The 27,944-nt window shown below is 40.8% G+C and overlaps 1 protein-coding gene across 1 annotated transcript; it reads left to right on the top strand.

Annotated features, from left to right (window-relative positions):
* The first annotated feature begins 4,044 nt into the window (after window positions 1-4,044).
* On the top strand, window positions 4,045-25,601 carry LOC123733285 (uncharacterized). Its single transcript, XM_082971138.1, has 3 exons — window positions 4,045-4,120; window positions 4,823-5,308; window positions 24,315-25,601. The coding sequence occupies exons 1-3, from the start codon at window positions 4,045-4,047 to the stop codon at window positions 25,304-25,306; spliced, it is 1,554 nt and encodes a 517-aa protein (XP_082827264.1). The 3' UTR covers window positions 25,307-25,601.
* Window positions 25,602-27,944: the final 2,343 nt, after the last annotated feature.

The following is a 27,944-nucleotide window of genomic DNA, read 5'->3' as shown; positions in this document are numbered from 1 at the left end:
GAGAAGCAGAGAGACAGAGAGAAGCAGAGAGGCAGAGAGAAGCAGAGAGACAGAGAGACAGAGGGAGGCAGAGAGCCAGAGAGAAGCAGAGAGACAGAGAGAAGCAGAGAGGCAGAGAGAAGCAGAGAGGCAGAGAGCCAGAGAGAAGCAGAGAGCCAGAGAGAAGCAGAGAGCCAGAGAGAAGCAGAGAGACAGAGAGAGGCAGAGAGGCAGAGAGAGGCAGAGAGACAGAGGGAGGCAGAGAGACAGAGGGAGGCAGAGAGCCAGAGGGAGGCAGAGAGACAGAGAGAAGCAGAGAGACAGATGGAGGCAGAGAGACAGAGGGAGGCAGAGAGACAGAGAGAAGCAGAGAGACAGAGAGAAGCAGAGAGACAGAGGGAGGCAGAGAGACAGAGAGAAGCAGAGAGACAGAGAGAAGCAGAGAGACAGAGGGAGGCAGAGAGACAGAGAGAAGCAGAGAGACAGAGAGAAGCAGAGAGGCAGAGAGACAGAGGGAAGCAGAGAGACAGAGAGAAGCAGAGAGACAGAGAGAAGCAGAGAGACAGAGAGAAGCAGAGAGACAGAGAGAAGCAGAGAGACAGAGGGAAGCAGAGAGACAGAGGGAGGCAGAGAGACAGAGAGAAGCAGAGAGACAGAGAGAAGCAGAGAGACAGAGGGAGGCAGAGAGAGTCACAGAAGCGATGGAGAACCAGAGAAAAATGCAGGAGATCAAGAGAGTCAAACATCTGCTGGAGCTACTGATGGTGGATCTACAACTGGCCCACGTAAGACATGTCATTGTTATTATTAAATGGCCGTGTATATTCACCCAGCTGAAAATGAATGATGGTGGACAGCGGTACACTAACCCAATGTTAACCTTTATGCCTTTCCTTAACGTTAACCCTTACCTTGACCTCACTGAAACTATACCTAACCTTTACCTTAACCCAACCCTAGGTCCTGAACCTAACCTTCATTTATCTCAACCCCTATGCCTTTCTTCTGCCGGTTGAATATCCACTTCCTTATTAACATCATTACTGTTGTTGTTGTTGATAACTGTATGTGTGCAGGTTGTAAATAATTGCATTAGTGAAACATCATTTGTAGGAGTAATTTCTACAAGCATAAACATCAGAGGCAACATTGTTATAACATCACACAAATTGCAACAGGAATTTCTCAAACCCCTAACTGAATGGGCAAGCTAGTTGTGTGTTTGTATTTGTCCATAAAATGTCTCATAATTCTTTCAAACATGTCAATACATTAATTGACAATGAATTGTCCAGATGAATTGATCAAAATAACCCTGCTATTGATGTTGTCCAGTGTTTGATTCAATTACCTAGGTCTAGGTTGTATTTCTATGTATCATTCTCTGCAAATCCTTTGAAAGTATGTCTTGGTCATAGATTATCACTAATTTCACCTTTTAAAATGAAGCAAGAGATAGAGAGATTGAGGCTATGGCAGAAAGTCATGGAGGATCAGCGACCAAGACTGGCCTGGAACAACAAACCTATTGAGACAGAAAGAGAGAGGGAAAGAGAGAGAGAAAGGGAGATGGAAAGGGAGAGAAAAGCAGAATTGGAAAGACAAGAAATGAAGAAGAAAGTGAAACAGGCAGAAGAAACGATAAAAGCGTTAGAACGAGAGATTGAGAGATTGAAAGAGATGGAAAAGGAAATCATACTTGAAAGAGAAAGAGACATGTGTATTGCAGAGAATGAGAAAGTCAAACTGGTTAACGGAAAGGTAAAAGAGTTAGAGAGAGAGGTTGAGAGACTGAAAGAAGATATGACAACAAAAGAGATTCAATACAAAATCAAATTTGAAAGAGCGAAAGAAGCATATAGAAGACAGAATGAGAGAGTGAAACAGGTTAACCAAAATGTGCTAGTGTTAGACAGAGAGGTTGTGAGAATGAAAGAAGAGATTAGATTGAAACACGAGACTGAACCAGAGAGAACATTTGATAGAGAGAGAGAAAATGATTGGAGACGAAGAGAAGAGGAGATGAAAAATAGAGTGGAGAGAGAGATGGAGATGGAGACAGCCCTCATCAATGACAAAAAGACGTCTGAATTGGAGGAAGTCTTCAAGAAAATCAAGGTACAGCTGCTAGAATTAGAAAATATGGAAACAGACAAAAAAGAGACAAAAAAATATGGAAAGCAAACAAGAGAGACAGAGAGAGATTGAAAGAGTGAATGAAGAAGAAAGATGTAAACAGAAGCAAATAGAGATGGAAGAGGAAGAAAGAGAGAGGGAGAAAGAGAGATGGGAGAGAAAGAGAGACGACAACAACAAGAGGAGAGAAAGAGAAAGTTTGAGAGAGATCAAGAAGAAGAAGATATATGGAAACAGAAGCAAATTGACATGGAGAAGGAGGGAAGAGAGAAGAAGAAGATACAGAGAAAGATAGAAGAGATACACAGACGACAACAACAAGAGGAGAGACAGAAACAAATGGAGAAAGAGAAAGAAAGGGAGAAAGACAATGAGAATCAGGGAGAGATAGAATTAAAAGATCAGCAACAGAAAGAGATGGAGAAAGAAAATATGATTATGAGAGATAGGGAGGAAGCAGGAAGAAGAAATGAGGGGCAGAATGAACTGGAGATAGAACAGGAGAGAGAGATGGAAGAAAAGCAGGAAGTGATTATTAAGAAAGCAGAGGAAGACTACATGGAAAGAGAAGATAGAGGAAAGGAAGTAAGCATGAAGAAAGATGTAGTAGTTCATGTTAAAGCTAAAGCACGGGAAGTCTTCAATAGACGTAAAGAGAGGAGGTTAGAAGTGTTGAAGGGGGAACGAGAACACATAGAAAGAGGACAACAAATCAGGAGGGACAAGGAGGAAAGACGGCTGGAGATGGAAAGAAAACAGGAGAGGGCAAGACAACAAGAGGAGCAGGATAAAAAACGACAGATTGGAATTGCCAGACAGAAAGAAATGTTCAGACTAAGAGAGGAGGAGAGGCAGAGAGAGGAAAAGAGAGAGGAGGAGAGGCAGAGAGAGGAAAAGAGAGAGGAGGAGAGGCAGAGAGAGGAAAAGAGAGAGGAGGAGAGGCAGAGAGAGGAAAAGAGAGAGGAGGAGAGGCAGAGAGAGGAAAAGAGAGAGGAGGAGAGGCAGAGAGAGGAAAAGAGAGAGGAGGAGAGGCAGAGAGAGGAAAAGAGAGAGGAGGAGAGGCAGAGAGAGGAAAAGAGAGAGGAGGAGAGGCAGAGAGAGGAAAAGAGAGAGGAGGAGAGGCAGAGAGAGGAAAAGAGAGAGGAGGAGAGGCAGAGAGAGGAAAAGAGAGAGGAGGAGAGGCAGAGAGAGGAAAAGAGAGAGGAGGAGAGGCAGAGAGAGGAAAAGAGAGAGGAGGAGAGGCAGAGAGAGGAAAAGAGAGAGGAGGAGAGGCAGAGAGAGGAAAAGAGAGAGGAGGAGAGGCAGAGAGAGGAAAAGAGAGAGGAGGAGAGGCAGAGAGAGGAAAAGAGAGAGGAGGAGAGGCAGAGAGAGGAAAAGAGAGAGGAGGAGAGGCAGAGAGAGGAAAAGAGAGAGGAGGAGAGGCAGAGAGAGGAAAAGAGAGAGGAGGAGAGAAAGAGAGAGGAAAAGAGAGAGGAGGAGAGGCAGAGAGAGGAAAAGAGAGAGGAGGAGAGGCAGAGAGAGGAAAAGAGAGAGGAGGAGAGAAAGAGAGAGGAAAAGAGAGAGGAGGAGAGGCAGAGAGAGGAAAAGAGAGAGGAGGAGAGGCAGAGAGAGGAAAAGAGAGAGGAGGAGAGGCAGAGAGAGGAAAAGAGAGAGGAGGAGAGGCAGAGAGAGGAAAAGAGAGAGGAGGAGAGGCAGAGAGAGGAAAAGAAAGAGGAGGAGAGGCAGAGAGAGGAAAAGAGAGAGGAGGAGAGGCAGAGAGAGGAAAAGAGAGAGGAGGAGAGGCAGAGAGAGGAAAAGAGAGAGGAGGAGAGGCAGAGAGCCATTGAAGGCCATTTAGCTTTAATCAGAGAGAGAGAGAACATCATAAAGGCAAACATAAGAGAGGAGATGTCAGAAGAGGAAAGAAGAGAGATCCCTGGGAATTACAAGATGGGTGAGACAGAGAACAGTGAAGAGGAGGAGGAGAAGGAAGATGACAAGGAGGACATTCTCCCACCTGATAAAAGTATCCGAAGGAGAGCTGTGGACTGGGTGAATAAGAAGTGGGAGAAGAGGAACCTCAAAAAGATCGAGAGAACGTAGCAGAGAGAGGCCGAGGAGGGCTATAAGATCGTCCACCTAGGTAAGACCTGTTTTACCTCTGCTTATGACATCATCCTCTTTAGTCTCCTCTACACACATAAGTTCCACACCAGTCATCATGTTGCATCATTGTTTCAATATAAAACTACTGTCCAAAGAATATGTTAGCTGACATGGCTAATTGAGTGACTGACTGACATAACAAGAAAAATACTGCTGATGTAACAACCACGTTTTTAAATGATACCTTATGTCATCTACTAGTCTAACTCTCAAGACTAAGTAGAGACCCAGAAAGAGTTCCTAAAAAACACACACAAAAAAGGGTTATGGGGGGGTCGGGGGTCCCCTAGTTGCCATGGAGCCCTAAGCTATCACATAGGCCCTGGCACTATACAAGGAATAGGTGCCATTTGGGGCTCATGTTCAACTTAGGGTCAGGTCAATTCGGGATGGGAATTATTGCACTTTATTGACAAATTCCATGCCTTGCTCAATTGAAAAGATTAAAGAATCATTGAGCTCCAACTGTGTTTTCTATTCTTAATTCCCTGTGTCCATTACATTTTAGTTGATACCAGATCCACTAAGTTGAATGTGAACTCTACTTCTTCTCCCCTCCCAGCCTTCCCTGGACACCCAAGGGTAATATCCACCATGACCCGGGCAGAGAGAGAGAGGGAGAAGAGGAAGGAGCTGCTGAAGGATAAGGAGAGAAGGAAGAAGTTGGAGGATTTCAATAAGCAGTGGAGAGAGCAGTCCCTGCTTAAAAAAAGGACTCATCAGAATCTGAAGGAGGAGAGGGAGAGGATGATGGAAAAGTACCTGGAGCAGATGAATCTGGAGGCTGATGCTCAAATCAACACCCGGTGTCCAACCACCCAACACAGCCACGATTCCAACCACGGTCAGGCATTACCGGGATGGGCCACAGGCCAACAAGTAAGCCAAGAGCCTGTAGGATCTGTAGATGGCCAGCAGGAGGGGCCAAGGAGGCAGCAGGCATGGGCAGAGAACCAGGAGGGGAGTTCGGAGAACCAGCAGGAGTGGCCAGAGAACCAGCAGGAGTGGCCAGAGAGCCAGCAGGGGGAGCCAGAGAACCAGGAGGGGAGTTCAGAGAACCAACAGGGGGTGCCAGAGAGCCAGGAGGGGAGTTCAGAGAACCAACAGGGGGAGCCAGAGAGCCAGCAGGGGGAGCCAGAGAACCAGCAGCTAGAAGCACCAGAAGAGGCTGAAACTTCAGAGCCAACCTCCAAGAACAAGAAAAGGCCAGGCATCTGGAAGAGAATTAAGATGAGGTAAATAATGTTTAAACATGTATTCATGTTACACTGTTTATATATATGTTGTCACTTTAAAAGTGACATTATCCAAATGTGAGGGTTTAGTGTACATGCAACACACATGTAAATATATAGATACTTACCTGTCTCTGTGATGTCTTACAGCATTCCTGACGTGCTGTCTGCCTAGAGCTGGAACTCGATGAAGCCACAGTTCCACTGAGGTTACATTGGTAATTAAAAGTGTCACCCAATAATTCCTCCTCCTCTTTAAGTCATCAAGCCACATTTCCTCCACAAAACATGATATTCTCCTCAAGCCAGAAAGTATCCTCTTTATCAAGGCAACAAACCATCTAAGGTCAGTGACTCTCCTCCCCAGAGCAGAGATTCTCATCTTTATCCAAGTTGAATTCATCTCTGCTCACCACCTCTACTGTCCTAGAAAATATCCCAAATGGACATGGTTTAAACAGAAGTCCTCCCCTTAGACCAGTGGCTCCACAGACCAGAGTTTCTCATCTTTATTCAAGTTGAATGCAACTCTGATCATTTCCACCACCTCACCTGTTAAGGGGAGGTGCTGAAAAGGAGGTCTGGGAGGAGGTCTGCAGGTAGCCTGGACCGGACCGGTTGCAGCTAAGTTGCTGGCTCCATCCCCGGGCAGAGCTGCTCAAGTCAGGCCAGTGATGTTTGTTGATGTCATTTTCATTAGCAAAGTTGTACGCTTTAATAAAAGCAGTTATTAAAAAAGCAATATTGTTGTTACGGTGTGGATTGTTGTTATTTATTAGAATTGAAACATCCAGTAGTCATGGTAGATGTTAGACTTTCAATGAGACACCTAACATTCCATCAGTCTGACACAATGTGTGACATGTTATATTAGAGAGGAGTCCTCTATACACATAAATTGCACTATAACGGTGACAAACGGTGCCCACAAATAGTTGGGACAGCTTTATGTAGAACCTATTTACTTTTTGGAGGTGAAATGTAGCTAAAAATGTGCTATCCTCTGCTCAGAGGGTTAAGGAACCGTCTTAAAACTGCAACGCAAATAATTGCCTGTAAATGAAAAAGATCAATTCCTTCTCAACTACATGGCATAGAGATCTCAAATAAATTTGACACTGTAAAGAGACCTCTTCTCTCCAATACAATTAGTTACATTTTTTTTTACTTCTATAAAATCTATAAAATGTAAAATAAATAACTTTACATAAAAAATACTTTATAAAAGGGATAATCAACTCAGGGCTTTATGGTTCTCTGGAAAATAATGCAAATCCATGGAAGGTCAGTTCCACAGTGTTCATTATTTACCATAGAACACATAGTCCCTCGTTGATTATCCCTGACATAACTTTATGAGCTGGATTTGCCTTTCTTTGCAACAGTGGAAGCTGCTGAGGAGACGACAGCTCATAATAATGGTTGGAATGGAGTCAATGGAGTGGTATCAACCCATCAAAGATGTGGTTTCCATGTGTTTGATACCACTCAATTGACTTCATTCCAGAAATTATTATGAGCTGTCCTCCCCTCAGAAGCCTCCTCTGCTTTGCAATTAGTTTGTTCGTTTTCAGTTGTTAGCATTTAGCTAACAGCGTCTATGTGAATTTGCTAACAGTTTGTGCTAATTGGTTAGCATTCTGGAAATAGATGCCCATAGGCTTTTCTTGTGTTTTTAGCATCCCCTCATGTGCTATGCTGGTAGTACTTCAAATCCTGGTATGAGAGAAGGACGGTATGACAATATGAAAATCTGGATACAGCCCAAGCCTAATCACCACACCTACCACAACTACCACACCTATGTACCACAACTACCACCCCTATCTACCACAACTACCACACCTACATACCACAACTACCACCCCTATCTACCACAACTACCACACCTACCTACCACAACTACCACATCTACCATCACCACACCTACCACACCGACCTACCACAACTACCACACCTACCATCACCACACCTACCACACCCACCACAACTACAAAACCAACCATCACCAAACCTACCTACCACAACTACCACACCTACATACCACAACTACCACAACTACCACACCTACCTACCACAACTACCACACCTACCACACCGACCTACCACAACTACCATCAACACATCGACCAAACCTACCATCACCAAACCTACAAACCACAACTACCACACCTACCATCACCATGTTCCTACTGTATATTTCATTACCACACCTACCAAACTTACCTACCACAACTACCATCAACACATCGACCAAACCTACCATCATTAAGTCAAACAACATCTAAATTAGCAATTAGCTACTGTAGGTCTATACTGCTCCTACATGGTGCAACAATACATCATGTAGATGTATATAATGAACAGACTAGGTCTATACTGCTCCTACATGGTGTAACAATACATCATGTAGATGTATATAATGAACAGACTAGGTCTATACTGCTCCTACATGGACTAACAATACATCATGTAGATGTATATAATGAACAGACTAGGTCTATACTGCTCCTACATGGTGTAACAATACATCATGTAGATGTATATAATGAACAGACTAGGTCTATACTGCTCCTACATGGTGTAACAATACATCATGTAGATGTATATAATGAACAGACTAGGTCTATACTGCTCCTACGTGGTGTAACAATACATCATGTAGATGTATATAATGAACAGACTAGGTCTATACTGCTCCTACATGGTGTAACAATACATCATGTAGATGTATATAATGAACAGACTAGGTCTATACTGCTCCTACATGGTGTAACAATACATCATATAGATGTATATAATGAACAGACTAGGTCTATACTGCTCCTACATGGTGTAACAATACATCATGTAGATGTATATAATGAACAGACTAGGTCTATACTGCTGCTACATGGTGTAACAATACATCATCATGTAGATGTATATAATGAACAGACTAGGTCTATACTGCTCCTACATGGTGTAACAATACATCATGTAGATGTATATAATGAACAGACTAGGTCTATACTGCTGCTACATGGTGTAACAATACATCATGTAGATGTATATAATGAACAGACTTGGTCTATACTGCTCCTACATGGTGTAACAATACATCATGTAGATGTATATAATGAACAGACTAGGTCTATACTGCTGCTACATGGTGTAACAATACATCATGTAGATGTATATAATGAACAGACTAGGTCTATACTGCTCCTACATGGTGTAACAATACATCATGTAGATGTATATAATGAACAGACTAGGTCTATACTGCTGCTACATGGTGTAACAAATGTTTGGGGTCACTTAGAAATGTCCTTGTTTTTTAAAGAAAGTCACATTTTTTGTCCATTAAAATAACATCAAATTGATCTGAAATACAGTGTAGACATTGTTAATGTTGTAAATGACTATTGTAGCTGAAAACGACAAATTTTTTAGGGAATATCTACATAGGCGTACAGAGGCCCATTATCAGCGACCATCACTCCTGTGTTCCAATGGCACGTTGTGTTAGCTAATCCAAGTTTAGCATTTTAAAAGGCTAATTGATCATTAGAAAACCCTTTTGCAATTATGTTAGAACAGCTGAAAACTGTTGTGCTGATTTAACAAAGCTTTTGTAAACAGTGTTGTTGCATAACAATCAGGCAGTAGAACAACAATAATCATCACCCTCTTGACCAATCTTCCCTCCCCTTAACATTGGGTTGATTCAGACCCTGCCAGTGTACCAGGTGGACATTGGGTTTGATTCAGACCCTGTCAGTGTACCAGGTGGACATTGGGTTTGATTCAGACCCTGTCAGTGTGCCAGGTGGACATTGGGTTTGATTCAGACCCTGTCAGTGTACCAGGTGGACATTGGGTTTAATTCAGACCCTGTCAGTGTACCAGGTGGACATTGGGTTTGATTCAGACCCTGCCAGTGTACCAGGTGGACATTGGGTTGATTCAGACCCTGTCAGTGTACCAGGTGGACATTGGGTTGATTCAGACCCTGTCAGTGTTCCAGGTGGACATTGGGTTTGATTCAGACCCTGCCAGTGTACCAGGTGGACATTGGGTTGATTCAGACCCTGTCAGTGTACCAGGTGGACATTGGGTTTGATTCAGACCCTGTCAGTGTACCAGGTGGACATTGGGTTTGATTCAGACCCTGTCAGTGTACCAGGTGGACATTGGGTTTGATTCAGACCCTGTCAGTGTACCAGGTGGACATTGGGTTTGATTCAGACCCTGCCAGTGTACCAGGTGGACATTGGGTTTGATTCAGACCCTGCCAGTGTACCAGGTGGACATTGGGTTGATTCAGACCCTGCCAGTGTACCAGGTGGACATTGGGTTGATTCAGACCCTGCCAGTGTACCAGGTGGACATTGGGTTGATTCAGACCCTGCCAGTGTACCAGGTGGACATTGGGTTTGATTCAGACCCTGCCAGTGTACCAGGTGGACATTGGGTATATTCAGACCCTGTCAGTGTACCAGGTGGACATTGGGTTTGATTCAGACCCTGCCAGTGTACCAGGTGGACATTGGGTTGATTCAGACCCTGCCAGTGTACCAGGTGGACATTGGGTTTGATTCAAACCCTGTCAGTGTACCAGGTGGACATTGGGTTTGATTCAGACCCTGTCAGTGTACCAGGTGGACATTGGGTTGATTCAGACCCTGTCAGTGTACCAGGTGGACATTGGGTTGATTCAGACCCTGTCAGTGTACCAGGTGGACATTGGGTTTGATTCAGACCCTGCCAGTGTACCAGGTGGACATTGGGTTTGATTCAGACCCTGCCAGCATGGCCAGAAATGTATTCCAAGGTCAGTAACTTATAACCACAGAACCACCCCAGACCTTTCATGGATGACTAAAAACACCTAAGTATTATATTTACTGTCATGGTCTAGTATGTCATCGCCTCAGACACCAGTCACAATGCTGGCTGAGGTACTAGTAAAACATGACATATTATTTCCTAACCATTCACAATGCTGGCTGAGGTACGAGTAAAATATGACATATTATTTCCTAACCATTCACAATACTGGCTGAGGTACTAGTAAAACATGACATATTATTTCCTAACCATTCACAATGCTGGCTGAGGTACGAGTAAAACATGACATATTATTTCCTAACCATTCACAATGCTGGCTGAGGTACTAGTAAAACATGACATATTATTTCCTAACCATTCACAATGCTGGCTGAGGTACGAGTAAAACATGACATATTATTTCCTAACCATTCACAATGCTGGCTGAGGTACGAGTAAAACATTACATATTATTTCCTAACCATTCACAATGCTGGCTGAGGTACGAGTAAAACATGACATATTATTTCCTAACCATTCACAATGCTGGCTGAGGTACTAGTAAAACATGACATATTATTTCCTAACCATTCACAATGCTGGCTGAGGTACGAGTAAAACATGACATTATTTCCTAATTGTCAAAAAATCCCCACTCCTTAATCAACTGGTCTCTCTCTGTTTAACCAGAATAACGTGAGTTGTGACCTTCAGACTGTTAGACTGTTAGTCCATAATCAACTAGTCTCTCACTGAGACAGCTTTGATGGCCCAATAAAAAAAACAGTAAGAAGTCCTGAATGTAATGAAATCCCTGGAGGGGATGTGTTAGTTCATATCCCATCATTTATACCTGTTAATTCATAACCCATCATTTATACCTGTTAATTCATAACCCATCATTTATACCTGTTAGTTCATAACCCATCATTTATACCTGTTAATTCATAACCCATCATTTATACCTGTTAATTCATAACCCATCATTTATACCTGTTAATTCATAACCCATCATTTATACCTGTTAATTCATAACCCATCATTTATACCTATTAGTTCATAACCCATCATTTATACCTGTTAGTTCATAACCCATCATTTATACCTGTTAATTCATAACCCATCATTTATACCTGTTAATTCATAACCCATCATTTATACCTGTTAATTCATAACCCATCATTTATACCTGTTAGTTCATAACCCATCATTTATACCTGTTAATTCATAACCCATCATTTATACCTGTTAGTTCATAACCCATCATTTATACCTGTTAATTCATAACCCATCATTTATACCTGTTAATTCATAACCCATCATTTATACCTGTTAATTCATAACCCATCATTTATACCTGTTAGTTCATAACCCATCATTTATACCTGTTAATTCATAACCCATCATTTATACCTGTTAGTTCATAACCCATCATTTATACCTGTTAATTCATAACCCATCATTTATACCTGTTAATTCATAACCCATCATTTATACCTGTTAGTTCATAACCCATCATTTATACCTGTTAATTCATAACCCATCATTTATACCTGTTAATTCATAACCCATCATTTATACCTGTTAATTCATAACCCATAATTTATACCTGTTAATTCATTACCCATCATTTATACCTGTTAGTTGATAACCCATCATTTATACCTGTTAGTTCATAACCCATCATTTATACCTTTTGCTTGAAAGGGGTGGTTCAGGCAGGCTGGCCCGCTCCCTAACCATACTTCTTACTTGACAGGAACTAATGGGGATCCATAATAAACCCCAGGAAGAGTAGCTGCTGCCTTGGCAGGAACTAATGGGGATCCATAATAAACCCCAGGAAGAGTATCTGCTGCCTTGGCAGGAACTAATGGGGATCCATAATAAACCCCAGGAAGAGTAGCTGCTGCCTTGACAGGAATTAATGGGGATCCATAATAAACCCCAGGAAGAGTAGCTGCTGCCTTGACAGGAACTAATGGAGATCCATAATCAATACAAATACTTGTATCAATATATTTGTGTCTCTTTACTCTCGGATTCTAAAATGCTAATTAGCATCAAAGTAGACGACATGGAAGACTACAAATCCCTGCGAGCTCCTGCATGTCATCTCTAGCCAACACCTTTCACAGAACAGTTCACTGAATTGTCCATTGAAATACATTTTGACAATTGAATCATTGCTACATTAAGGCCTGATTGGTGGAGTGCTGCAGAGATGGTTGTCCTTCTCGAAGGTTCTCCCTTCTCCACAGAGGAACTCTGGAGCTCTGTCAGAGTGAACATCGGGTTCTTGTTCACCTCCCTGACCAAGGCCCTTGTCCCACGATTTCTCAGTTTGGCCAGGCGGCCAGCTCTAGGAAGAGTCTTGGTGGTTCCAAACTTCTTCCATTTAAGAATGATGGAGGCCACTGTGTTCATGGGGACCTTCAATGCTGCAGACATTTTTTGCTACCTTTCCCCAGATCTGTGCCTCGACACAATCCTGTCTCAGAGCTCTATGGACAATTCCTTTGACCACATGGCTTGGTTTTTGTTCTGACATGCACTGTCAACTGTGGGACCTTATATAGACAGTTGTGTGCCTTTCCAAATCATGTCTAATCAATTGAATTTACCACAAGTGGACTCCAATCAAGTTGTAGAAACATTTCAAGGAAGATCAATTGAAACAGGATGCATCTGAGCTCAATTTCGAGTCTCATAGCAAAGGGTCTGAATACTTAAGTAAATACATTTGGAAAAATGTTTTTTTTAAATGTTTTTTTAAAATGATTTTGTTTTCTCATTATGGGTTATTGTGATGTCATTATGGGGTATTGATTATTCAATTATGAAATTATTCAACTTTAGAATAAGGCTGTAATGTAACTAAATGTTTAAAAAGTGAAGGGGTCTGAATACTTAATGAATGCACTGTATACCCCTTGCAGTTTTGTACACAGTCATGTGATATGTGGTATAGAAGAGTCCAATCTTAGGAGAGTACATGGGAGGCACTATACTGTGTGTCTGCAGGTGTCTATCTGGTCAAAACCACTGATACAGGAGCCCCTCCACCCTCTGGTGGGATGGATCATGTCTACAGAGAAACCTAGATTCAAATACTTAGATTTGTGTGTATTGGGTCTATGTTGTGAAATTGTTAGATATTACTTGTTAGATATTACTGCACTGTCGGAGCTAGAAACACAAGCATTTCACTACACCCGCAATAACATCTGCTAAACACGTGTATGTGACCAATAAAATGTGATTTGATTTGAAATAAACGTCCTATTTATCAAAGGTGCTTTTGTCTGGGGTCAAAATGACTCCAAAGGATTTGAATTTGTTAAAAGTCCATACTGATACAGAAACACTAAACCATGATATAGATTTATTAAGAACAAGTTGATTTACAAAGTCATGAAAATTTGGAAGAATTGAATAAACCACATTTTGGCTATGATAAAAGATATGCTGTTGGCGGGGCTCCCTGCCTGTGCCATTAAACCCCTACAACTCATCCAGAACGCCGCAGCCCGTCTGGTGTTCAACCTTCCCAAGTTCTCTCACGTCACCCCGCTCCTCCGCTCTCTCCACTGGCTTCCAGTTGAAGCTCGCATCCGCTACAAGACCATGGTGCTTGCCTACGGAGCTGTGAGGGGAACGGCACCTCCGTACCTTCAGGCTCTGATCAGGCCCTACACCCAAACAAGGGCACTGCGTTCATCCACCTCTGGCCTGCTCGCCTCCCTACCTCTGAGGAAGCACAGTTCCCGCTCAGCCCAGTCAAAACTGTTCGCTGCTCTGGCACCCCAATGGTGGAACAAGCTCCCTCACGACGCCAGGACAGCGGAGTCAATCACCACCTTCCGGAGACACCTGAAACCCCACCTCTTTAAGGAATACCTAGGATAGGATAAAGTAATCCTTCTAACCCCCCCCCCTTAAAAGATTTAGATGCACTATTGTAAAGTGGTTGTTCTACTGGATATTATAGGTGAATGCACCAATTTGTCAGTCGCTGTAAATGTAAATGTAATATGTAATATGCCTCTGGGGTCAAAATGATCCATGTCAGAAGTATGGTTCAACGCAAATATGTAGTGGGTGTAAAGTTTGTTTTAAATTCTCACTCATTAAAAACGAATCAATCAACACATGCTTCTCTTTGAACGACTTAATGTAATATTAATATTTTATGAAATAAATGAAAAATAAACGTTTGGTTCCTCAACTGCGTTGCCCAGTACAGTCAGCAGATGGCGATGTGCGTCTTTTAGGTTCAGGCGATGCTGCTAGTGTGACGTATAATCTAGTGGACGGGACGCTCCTTCAACAACAACAGCTAGTCAGACACCTCGGTAGCTTTCTAGCAAACATAGCTACAACATTCACGCTCTTTACACTGGTTTGGTGTATATTAGTCGCTGTGTATTAAACACACTTCTGTCGTATGTACTTGTTGGACCATTTAATTATATATTTACGTTGTTTGTCAGCTAGCTGGTTTGCTAAGTTAGCTTAGAACTAGGCTAGTCGCTATTGCTAGCTAGCTAACATCCCCGACCATGAGTTCACTAAGCTACTCTCCTCCTGTTAAAGAAGAGGAGGAAGCAGTTTTTGGAGTGAAAGAGGAGGAGGGGGAGATGACTGTCACATTGGAGGAAGAAGAGGAGGTTGGATATCTGTTTAACACCAGTAAGTACCATCTCTGCAGTCGTTGAACCAATATGCAGTAAAGGGGTTCTACACTTTAATGTTGTTCTGTAGGAATGGCTGAAGCTTCACTGTAACGTGTAGAACATCAAGAGTGGACCATCAACAAAACGTTAAAATTGATCAAATGCATCCAATGACAATGCCTGAAATACTGTAGTCCTCAATATCTCCTATTAGATTAGCCCAAGATGTTCTCTTAAAGGGGCAATCAGCAGTTGTTACATCCATTTTGGGACTTATACATTAATGATATGTACCCATTGTTTCTTGAAGAAATCACTTATAAATGCCTCATGAGCTTAGTTCAACTGTCATACCCCATCAGAACCCAAAATATAAGCTTTTATTCACTCCAATGTTTGTCAGTAAATATAAACAAACACTGTATATCCTCAAAACATGGTTAAAACTAGAATGTTGATATCATGGATGGTTACATTTCTCCAGCCCCATCCCTCAGCTTTTTACTGAAACGGGCAGGGAGTTCGCTTTGTTATTGTTTCTACTGCTGATTGCTGCCCCCGTTACTCCTCAAGGTCCAAGGACTGTATGTTATTTTCAGAGGTAGACTGGCTCAGGCAGCTAAAATAGTCAAATATTCCATCTAAATGTGAATCGATTCTCAATTGCGATACGTTTCTAGAAACATAAATCGCTGTACTTTCATATCAATTCAGAATAATTTCACACAATACTTAAATATCACATCAAAATTATTTGAAATAATACTTTCATATCACATCAATTATTTCAAATACTTTCACATCAAAATTATTTCAAATAATACTTTCATATCACATCAAAATTATTTAAAATACTTTCACATCAAAATAATTTCACACAATACTTTCATATCACATCAAAATAGGTAACCAGTCGCGATGCCCCAAACATTGAATGCAAGTCAATTTATAACATTTTTGACATGTGTTTTTCTGGATTTTTTTGTTATTCTGTCTCTCACTGTTCAAATAAACCATTAAAATTATAGACTGATCATTTCTTTGTCAGTGGGCAAATGTACAAAATCAGCAGGGGATCAAATACTTTTTTCCCCCACTGTAACTCCCAATCACGGCCAGTTGTGACACAGCCTGGACTCGAACCAGGGTGTCTGTAGTGACGCCTCAAGCACTGAGATACAGTGTCCGCTGCGCCACTCGGGAGCCCCAACATCATGTTCTAGTGCTGTCCCCACCTAAAATACATCTTGGTCAACCAAGAGTCATCTGTTCTTTCTACCAATCGCCCCATGTGTTTTAATAAAATCAACTGTATGTACTGAACTGGTCTGATGCTTTAAGCACACTGTTTGACCAAATAATTAAGACACACAAATGACTCGAGGGATGACTCAAACCTTTTCCATTTCGAGTGGCAATTTATCTGACCATTTCTACTGATCTGGTGCCAGTTAGGATTTTCATATGCACATTTTCATGGAAGATTTTAAAATCATTGTCTGTGATTAATCTACATTCTATCTAAATCTAAAAGAAAATTATACAAATCTAAAAGTAACTTTTATTGCCAACTATGTAAAAATAACCTACATAAAGCCAACAAATAAAAACATTGCAGCCTGCAGGTAATAAATATCCTATAAATCACTTTGGCTGCACATGGCCTGTCTACAACGAACTTAAAACATATCAACTATCAACTGGGTCCTCCTAAACTTGTGATAGCAAGCCTGCAACATTGTATAAAATATTCTGGGCCTTATTCCCTGCCAGTGAGTTCTGGACAGACACAGCTGTAGGCTATTTGTGCAAAGGATAAGAAGTAATCAGGTCTTTTATGACATTTCCACTGGATCAGAGCATTACATTTTTCCCTTTTATGCTGAGTGTTTATCGAAAGGGTGAGAGCTGGAAATATATTTTTTAAATACTTTGAGGAACTATTCTCATTTGCAATTGATTTTGATTAGACTTTGTTTACTTGCTTTTTGATGTGAAGAAAAAAATACTTTGAGAAGCTCCACAACTCATTAGTGGTGGTGCGTTAAGACAATCAGAAATACTATCAGACATCACCAAATGGGCACATTTATAGGCCTACATTTGCACACAGGCCAGGTAGACTAGTCCTACTTCTATATGTGTAATTAGGTAGACTAGTCCTACTTCTATATGGGTAACCAGGTAGACTAGTCCTACTTCTATATGGGTAACCAGGTAGACTAGTCCTACTTCTATATGTGTAACCAGGTAGACTAGTCCTACTTCTATATGTGTAACCAGGTAGACTAGTCCTACTTCTATATGTGTAACCAGGTAGACTAGTCCTACTTCTATATGGGTAACCAGGTAGACTAGTCCTACTTCTATATGTGTAACCAGGTAGACTAGTCCTACTTCTATATGTGTAACCAGGTAGACTAGTCCTACTTCTATATGTGTAACCAGGTAGACTAGTCCTACTTCTATATGTGTAACCAGGTAGACTAGTCCTACTTCTATATGTGTAACCAGGTAGACTAGTCCTACTTCTATATGGGTAACCAGGTAGACTAGTCCTACTTCTATATGTGTAACCAGGTAGACTAGTCCTACTTCTATATGTGTAACCAGGTAGACTAGTCCTACTTCTATATGTGTAACCAGGTAGACTAGTCCTACTTCTATATGTGTAACCAGGTAGACTAGTCCTACTTCTATATGGGTAACCAGGTAGACTAGTCCTACTTCTATATGTGTAACCAGGTAGACTAGTCCTACTTCTATATGTGTAACCAGGTAGACTAGTCCTACTTCTATATGGGTAACCAGGTAGACTAGTCCTACTTCTATATGGGTAACCAGGTAGACTAGTCCTACTTCTATATGTGTAACCAGGTAGACTAGTCCTACTTCTATATGGGTAACCAGGTAGACTAATCCTACTTCTATATGTGTAACCAGGTAGACTAGTCCTACTTCTATATGGGTAACCAGGTAGACTAATCCTACTTCTATATGTGTAACCAGGTAGCCTAGTCCTACTTCTATATGTGTAACCAGGTAGACTAGTCCTACTTCTATATGTGTAACCAGGTAGACTAGTCCTACCTCTATATGGGTAACCAGGTAGACTAGTCCTACCTCTATATGGGTAACCAGGTAGACTAGTCCTACTTCTATATGTGTAACCAGGTAGACTAGTCCTACTTCTATCTGGGTAACCAGGTAGACTAGTCCTACTTCTATATGTGTAACCAGGTAGACTAGTCCTACTTCTATCTGGGTAACCAGGTAGACTAGTCCTACTTCTATATGGGTAACCAGGTAGACTAGTCCTACTTCTATATGTGTAACCAGGTAGACTAGTCCTACTTCTATATGGGTATTCAGGTAGACTAGTCCTACTTCTATATGTGTAACCAGGTAGACTAGTCCTACTTCTATATGTGTAACCAGGTAGACTAGTCCTACTTCTATATGTGTAACCAGGTAGACTAGTCCTACTTCTATATGTGTAACCAGGTAGACTAGTCCTACTTCTATATGTGTAACCAGGTAGACTAGTCCTACTTCTATATGGGTAACCAGGTAGACTAGTCCTACTTCTATATGGGTAACCAGGTAGACTAGTCCTACTTCTATATGTGTAACCAGGTAGACTAGTCCTACTTCTATATGTGTAACCAGGTAGACTAGTCCTACTTCTATCTGGGTAACCAGGTAGACTAGTCCTACTTCTATATGGGTAACCAGGTAGACTAGTCCTACTTCTATATGTGTAACCAGGTAGACTAGTCCTACTTCTATATGGGTATTCAGGTAGACTAGTCCTACTTCTATATGTGTAACCAGGTAGACTAGTCCTACTTCTATATGTGTAACCAGGTAGACTAGTCCTACTTCTATATGTGTAACCAGGTAGACTAGTCCTACTTCTATATGTGTAACCAGGTAGACTAGTCCTACTTCTATATGTGTAACCAGGTAGACTAGTCCTACTTCTATATGTGTAACCAGGTAGACTAGTCCTACTTCTATATGTGTAACCAGGTAGACTAGTCCTACTTCTATATGTGTAACCAGGTAGACTAGTCCTACTTCTATATGTGTAACCAGGTAGACTAGTCCTACTTCTATATGGGTAACCAGGTAGACTAGTCCTACTTCTATATGTGTAACCAGGTAGACTAGTCCTACTTCTATATGGGTAACCAGGTAGACTAGTCCTACTTCTATATGGGTAACCAGGTAGACTAGTCCTACTTCTACATGTGTAACCAGGTAGACTAGTCCTACTTCTATATGTGTAACCAGGTAGACTAATCCTACTTCTATATGTGTAACCAGGTAGACTAGTCCTACTTCTATATGTGTAACCAGGTAGACTAGTCCTACTTCTATATGTGTAACCAGGTAGACTAATCCTACTTCTATATGTGTAACCAGGTAGACTAGTCCTACTTCTATATGGGTAACCAGGTAGACTAGTCCTACTTCTATATGTGTAACCAGGTAGACTAGTCCTACTTCTATATGTGTAACCAGGTAGACTAGTCCTACTTCTATATGGGTAACCAGGTAGACTAGTCCTACTTCTATATGGGTAACCAGGTAGACTAGTCCTACTTCTATATGGGTAACCAGGTAGACTAGTCCTACTTCTATATGTGTAACCAGGTAGACTAGTCCTACTTCTATATGTGTAACCAGGTAGACTAGTCCTACTTCTATATGTGTAACCAGGTAGACTAGTCCTACTTCTATATGGGTAACCAGGTAGACTAGTCCTACTTCTATATGTGTAACCAGGTAGACTAGTCCTACTTCTATATGGGTAACCAGGTAGACTAGTCCTACTTCTATATGTGTAACCAGGTAGACTAGTCCTACTTCTATATGGGTAACCAGGTAGACTAGTCCTACTTCTATATGTGTAACCAGGTAGACTAGTCCTACTTCTATATGTGTAACCAGGTAGACTAGTCCTACTTCTATATGTGTAATTAGGTAGACTAGTCCTACTTCTATATGCGTATTCAGGTGTGCGTCCTTACTCAACATTGACAGGAGTGTTTCAAACAAAAGACAATTAATAAATTGACAACTGAAGCATCTTGCGGGGTCAGGTCTGGGTGGTCTGCCAGGGGCCGTTTCATTTAGTATCTGTTTGGGTCAGTTGGGGAATGATTGTATTTCCCCATAGTATGTTGTACCGAAGTTGACCGACTGAAAGGGAGTGTAACTTTATGACTATAATTACTGTTCCCTGAAGGAAAATAAATAAATCCTAAATCATTTCAGTTTGCTAAATCCAGTGGTTCTAACCAAGAGTCACCCAAATGGTCATTAATGCGGTTCTTCAATAATTACACATAATACTTAATACTGTAGCTGTTTAGTTACAGTCACATGTTCAACTATCATCAGCTGATCCAGGAAATCATTTTCTGAATGACAAACATCATGACAAACATCACGACATGCAACAACAACCAAAGTGCTTCTTCATTCATTACTCTGGTAAAGACAGTTATGCCGTTCTCCATGTTGGATCCAACATCCCTAACAAATTGATGTTTATAATGTGTTATTGTCTGCTTGATTTACTGTAGGGTCTCGTTAGTCTGTTTGGACACAGAGATACTTAGCTCATAATGTGTAGAGAACTGTTCCTTGATGGATAGGCTATTGTACAACACACAGAGCTATTTTCCTTTGTTCAGGACATTTAGAATGACAACACATCACAGAGTAGCCTAGTGGGATTATTCACAAAATGATCTGGTGATCAGGTTATGAAATGTCATGACAAAGACATTTTAGTTTCCATGTTTCACCTGAAATATTAAATGATTTATAGTCCTAGGTCTATGTTGTTGTTAGGTGATGTTATGGGTCCTACAGTAGGTCTATGTTGTTGTTAGGTGAAGTTATGGGTCCTACAGTAGGTCTATGTTGTTGTTAGATAAAGTTATGGGTCCTACAGTAGGTCTATGTTATTGTTAGGTGAAGTTATGGGTCCTACAGTAGGTCTATGTTATTGTTAGGTGAAGTTATGGGTCCTACAGTAGGTCTATGTTATTGTTAGGTGAAGTTATGGGTCCTACAGTAGGTCTATGTTATTGTTAGGTGAAGTTTTGGGTCCTACAGTAGGTCTATGTTATTGTTAGGTGAAGTTTTGGGTCCTACAGTAGGTCTATGTTGTTGTTAGGTGAAGTTATGGGTCCTACAGTAGGTCTATGTTATTGTTAGGTGAAGTTATGGGTCCTACAGTAGGTCTATGTTATTGTTAGGTGAAGTTATGGGTCCTACAGTAGGTCTATGTTATTGTTAGGTGAAGTTATGGGCCAATTGGTTAAAAACTTAGTGTACAAACCCTCATTGTTGATGGCAAAACTTGCCAAAGAGCATTTTACTGGTTGAAGTGTTTTTTTAAAGTATAAAGCAGTTGATATGCGACAATAACACAAACATATTAAGCAGGTGATTCAAGCGAGCCTTACAATTATAATCTTAAAGTAGTGGGAAATACACTCATAATCAACCTGTAAATGGAGACTGTTTTTGCTGTCAGCCTATGAGAACTCCCCTGAGTTTTCCCCCACGGTGGTGAATTAGTGAGTAGACACAGAGCTTAATGTGAGTTTCCTTGAGTAGCACTCCTGATCTTGTGCTGTAATATTAAGAATACATTGTGAAAATCTAAAATCTTTGCTCACCATTTTTGCTCCAGGCAGATATACTACATCCATAACTAGTGGTTTCCTCATTACCAGATATACTACATCCATAACTAGTGGTTTCCTCATTACCAGATATACTACATCCATAACTAGTGGTTTCCTCATTACCAGATATACTATATCCATAACTAGTGGTTTCCTCATTACCAGATATACTACATCCATAACTAGTGGTTTCCTCATTACCAGATATACTACATCCATAACTAGTGGTTTCCTCATTACCAGATATACTACATCCATAACTAGTGGTTTCCTCATTACCAGATATACTACATCCATAACTAGTGGTTTCCTCATTACCAGATATACTACATCCATAACTAGTGGTTTCCTCATTACCAGATATACTACGTCCATAACTAGTGGTTTCCTCATTACCAGATATACTACATCCATAACTAGTGGTTTCCTCATTACCAGATATACTACATCCATAACTAGTGGTTTCCTCATTACCAGATATACTACATCCATAACTAGTGGTTTCCTCATTACCAGATATACTACATCCATAACTAGTGGTTTCCTCATTACCAGATATACTACATCCATAACTAGTGGTTTCCTCATTACCAGATATACTACATCCATAACTAGTGGTTTCCTCATTACCAGATATACTACATCCATAACTAGTGGTTTCCTCATTACCAGATATACTACATCCATAACTAGTGGTTTCCTCATTACCAGATATACTACATCCATAACTAGTGGTTTCCTCATTACCAGATATACTACATCCATAACTAGTGGTTTCCTCATTACCAGATATACTACATCCATAACTAGTGGTTTCCTCATTACCAGATATACTACATCCATAACTAGTGGTTTCCTCATTACCAGATATACTACATCCATAACTAGTGGTTTCCTCATTACCAGATATACTACATCCATAACTAGTGGTTTCCTCATTACCAGATATACTACATCCATAACTAGTGGTTTCCTCATTACCAGATATACTACATCCATAACTAGTGGTTTCCTCATTACCAGATATACTACATCCATAACTAGTGGTTTCCTCATTACCAGATATACTACATCCGTAACTAGTGGTTTCCTCATTACCAGATATACTACATCCGTAACTAGTGGTTTCCTCATTACCAGATATACTACATCCGTAACTAGTGGTTTCCTCATTACCAGATATACTACATCCGTAACTAGTGGTTTCCTCATTACCAGATATACTACATCCGTAACTAGTGGTTTCCTCATTACCAGATATACTACATCCGTAACTAGTGGTTTCCTCATTACCAGATATACTACATCCGTAACTAGTGGTTTCCTCATTACCAGATATACTACATCCGTAACTAGTGGTTTCCTCATTACCAGATATACTACATCCGTAACTAGTGGTTTCCTCATTACCAGATATACTACATCCGTAACTAGTGGTTTCCTCATTACCAGATATACTACATCCGTAACTAGTGGTTTCCTCATTACCAGATATACTACATCCGTAACTAGTGGTTTCCTCATTACCAGATATACTACATCCGTAACTAGTGGTTTCCTCATTACCAGATATACTACATCCGTAACTAGTGGTTTCCTCATTACCAGATATACTACATCCGTAACTAGTGGTTTCCTCATTACCAGATATACTACATCCGTAACTAGTGGTTTCCTCATTACCAGATATACTACATCCGTAACTAGTGGTTTCCTCATTACCAGATATACTACATCCGTAACTAGTGGTTTCCTCATTACCAGATATACTACATCCGTAACTAGTGGTTTCCTCATTACCAGATATACTACATCCGTAACTAGTGGTTTCCTCATTACCAGATATACTACATCCGTAACTAGTGGTTTCCTCATTACCAGATATACTACATCCGTAACTAGTGGTTTCCTCATTACCAGATATACTACATCCGTAACTAGTGGTTTCCTCATTACCAGATATACTACATCCGTAACTAGTGGTTTCCTCATTACCAGATATACTACATCCGTAACTAGTGGTTTCCTCATTACCAGATATACTACATCCGTAACTAGTGGTTTCCTCATTACCAGATATACTACATCCGTAACTAGTGGTTTCCTCATTACCAGATATACTACATCCGTAAATAGTGGTTTCCTCATTACCAGATATACTACATCCGTAACTAGTGGTTTCCTCATTACCAGATATACTACATCCATAACTAGTGGTTTCCTCATTACCAGATATACTACATCCATAACTAGTGGTTTCCTCATTAGCAGGGAGGTGTTTCTACAATCAAATTGCCCTCGTGCCGCAATTTTAGCAAACACAGAAAGGGGCCAATATTGGAGACCAAAAGTCGTCTGGCACACTGCTTAGAGTTTCAACAACATGAATAACTTATTTCTAGTTACTACTAATGTGAAAACAAGACAAAATATGATTGTTGCTAAGTTGACTGTCGTAATGGTCAAATAATTTAACAGACGTCAATTGTTGTACAACCTCATGGGTATGATCTGACAAATACATTTGATTTGATTTGGTCATCCCTTTTTACCTAAAATAAACAATGTATTTCTGCTGTTGTGGGCCTTTAATCATCTGTCTGACTTTGTTGTTCACACAGGAGAGATACGGGACTATCGTGGATCCTCTGGGGAGCCTCAACAACCTCATGATGCTGAAGAGGCAGAGAAGAGTCTCTCCAGATCAGAACACCTCAAGAAACACCAGCAGAGACCCACAGGGAAGAGAACTCACTGCTGCTCTGACTGTGGGAAGAGATTCACCTCCCCATCAGGCATTAAAATTCATCAGAGAAGACACACAGGAGAGAATCCCTATAGCTGTGATCAATGTGGGAAGAGTTTTGGTCAATCTAGCAATCTGACAGTGCACCAGAGAATACACACAGGAGAGAAACCCTATAGCTGTGATCAATGTGGGAAGAGTTTTGGTGAATCTAGCAATCTGACAGTGCACCAGAGAACACACACAGGAGAGAAACCATATAGCTGTGATCAATGTGGGAAGAGTTTTACTGAGTCTGGGGGTCTGATATTACACCAGAGAACACACACAGGAGAGAAACCTTATAGCTGTGATCAATGTGGGAAGAGTTTTGGTCAATCTAGCAATCTGACAGTGCACCAGAGAATACACACAGGAGAGAAATCCTATAGCTGTGATCAATGTGGGAAGAGTTTTGGTCGATCTGGCCATCTGACAGTGCACCAGAGAACACACACAGGAGAGAAATCATATAGCTGTGATCAATGTGGGAAGAGTTTTGGTCAATCTAGCAATCTGACAGTGCACCAGAGAACACACACAGGAGAGAAATCTTATAGCTGTGATCAATGTGGGAAGAGTTTTACTGAGTCTGGGGGTCTGATATTACACCAGAGAAGACACACAGGAGAGAAACCTTATAGCTGTGATCAATGTGGGAAGAGTTTTACTGAGTCTGGGGGTCTGATATTACACCAGAGAAGACACACAGGAGAGAAACCTTATAGCTGTGATCAATGTGGGAAGAGTTTTGGTAAATCTAGCACTCTGACTCAACACCAGAGAACACACACAGGAGAGAAACCTCATAGCTGTGACCAGAGATAATCTGATAAAAGATCTCTGATCAAATATCAGAAAATACATACATGAAGGAGTTGTTTCATGATATCAATGAATTAATGTCACAATGTAGAATGTTTTAACATTGTAGTAGGAGTATTTTAATAATGTCACAATGTAGAACCCTAAACGTTTGTCCCCTGTTCTATTGATTTCAACATGATATGGATATTAACCTCAGGGGGAAAATCCAGGCTCAGAAATGGAAGAGTACTATTTATGTGATATAACAAAAAGTGACTAACAAAAAAAGAGTTGTGTTACACTTACCACGTTGGCGACCCACTGGAATCAAAATGCAACACTTCAAAATGTAGCTAGCTGTTTTCTACAAATTGTCCTCTAACCAGGGATGTACACATTATTCCCAGATTCCGTGTGGTTTTTGAGCTGTTAGTTTTAACAGGACGTGCAACTTCATCTCCCTTCTGTCACACAATTGATCTCATCGTGATATCGATGAGTTATGAAAAATAAGTGTTGCGTTCCTTTGTTTAGGGACCCTAAATTTAAATGCATCACTCCAAAATGTAGCTGACTGTCTTCTGCAGGTTGTCCTCTAATCAGTGAGGTAAAATATATCTCCCATTTCCATGTGTTTTTTGTTTTGTTGTGTTAGTTTCAACAGCACGTACAACCTGATTTCCCCCCTAATGGATATCAGTGATTTATTGCTACTTGTCAAAACAACAGTGTTTCTGGTGCTTGTGCAGTTTATAAGGTGCTTGTTTTAAAAAATACAAGTAATATGATTATTGTGGCAGATGTTTGTGTATATAGCACATTTTATGTTTAGGTTTTCAATTCATCCCAAACTGTTTCTGCGTATTGGTTATTGATTTGGACACGTTAAAACTGTGTTTTGACATTGGGGATATTTCATATTTACATTTCATGTAACATTTAGTAATCCAACCAACTGACAATTTTTGTGGTACAATTATATTGACATTGTTGCCCTGTTTTTAGAATATCAGGGTTCATTCTCAGATGTGCCAACCCAAATGTACTAGAGCATGACATTGGGGACTGGGCCCCGATCCAACAACATGTCTATCTAGTGAACCCTGAAAAGGGAGAGAAGCTCTGCAGTGAGGTGGAAAGTTACTACGGATATTGCAGGAGTTTCCTCTTGAAATCAGACATGTCTGTGGTAAGGACAACTTGGTTGCTGATTGTCTCAAGGGTGGGCAGTCAAAAAGATTTGTGTTTTGCGTTTAACCAGTGTGTTACCATGGATCACATATTATTTTGACACGTTTTTCCGTGTTGGAGATGAGTTTTATCTCTTATTCTTTTCTGTATTTTTTTGAAACTGCACTGTTGGTTAGGGGCTCGTAAGTCAGCATTTCACTGTTAGGTCTGTTGTATTCGGCACAGTACAATTTGATTTGAGTTTTGTTATACGGCATGTTTTTCCGTATTTGAGATGATTTTTGTTTGGGCTCGTTCCAAGGGGACGAGAGTTCTAGGAAGACGAGTGTTCTAGAAGCTAGTGGGATTTAGGAAGACGAGAGTTCTAGAAGCTAGTGAGTTTTAGGAAGACGAGTGTTCTAGAAGCTAGTGAGTTTTAGGAAGACGAGTGTTCTAGAAGCTAGTGAGTTTTAGGAAGACGAGTGTTCTAGAAGCTAGTGAGTTTTAGGAACATGAGAGTTCTAGAAGCTAGTGGGTTTTAGGAAGACGAGAGTTCTAGAAGCTAGTGAGTTTTAGGAACATGAGAGTTCTAGAAGCTAGTGGGTTTTAGGAAGACGAGTGTTCTAGAAGCTAGTGAGTTTTAGGAAGACGAGTGTTCTAGAAGCTAGTGGGATTTAGGAAGACGAGAGTTCTAGAAGCTAGTGAGTTTTAGGAAGACGAGAGTTCTAGAAGCTAGTGAGTTTTAGGAAGACGAGTGTTCTAGAAGCTAGTGAGTTTTAGGAAGACGAGTGTTCTAGAAGCTAGTGAGTTTTAGGAAGACGAGTGTTCTAGAAGCTAGTGAGTTTTAGGAAGACGAGAGTTCTAGAAGCTAGTGAGTTTTAGGAAGACGAGTGTTCTAGAAGCTAGTGAGTTTTAGGAAGACGAGAGTTCTAGAAGCTAGTGAGTTTTAGGAAGACGAGAGTTCTAGAAGCTAGTGAGTTTTAGGATTCTATAGTAAGAAAAAGGAGAAAAAAATAGTACGATTGTATATTATTATTTAGAAATACGTGTTTTTTCTTGTTTTTAATTGTTGACAGCCAGTAGACACCATGTTTATATTGGTGAAGGTGAAGCATTGTAGTTGATTATAATGTGAAATGGAAGTTGTTTTCTGTTGGTGGTGAGCAAACTTTTCCAACAAAAATATAGGATATATTTGTTGTCTTAAGGTGTTACAGGCTTTGGTTTTTCCATTTATGTTTTGAGGTTGGACTTTAGCACGTATAGCTCGTTAGCACGTCTAGCTCGTTAGCACCTCTAGCTCGTTAGCACGTTAGCACGTCTAGCCCGTTAGCACGTCTAGCCCGTTAGCACGTCTAGCTCGTTAGCGCCTCTAGCTCGTTAGCACGTCTAGCCCGTTAGCACGTCTAGCTCGTTAGCGCGTCTAGCTCGTTACCACGTCTAGCTCGTTAGCACGTCTAGCTCGTTAGCCCGTCTAGCTCGTTAGCAC

This window comes from Salmo salar, unplaced genomic scaffold (genome assembly GCF_965601325.2).
Source record: "Salmo salar unplaced genomic scaffold, fSalSal1 ptg000206l, whole genome shotgun sequence".
Taxonomy (NCBI): Eukaryota; Metazoa; Chordata; class Actinopteri; order Salmoniformes; family Salmonidae; genus Salmo; species Salmo salar.
This window is presented reverse-complemented; position numbering and strand designations above follow the sequence as displayed.

Coding starts and splice junctions, on each gene's coding strand:
- LOC123733285 (XM_082971138.1), top strand. CDS start 4,045: ATGGGTGAGACAGAGAACAGTGAAGAGGAGGAGGAGAAGGAAGATGAC. Junction 4,121..4,822: donor CATTCTCCCACCTGATAAAA/GTATCCGAAGGA, acceptor CTCCCCTCCCAG/CCTTCCCTGGACACCCAAGG. Junction 5,309..24,314: donor GCCAGAGAACCAGGAGGGGA/GTTCAGAGAACC, acceptor TTGTTCACACAG/GAGAGATACGGGACTATCGT.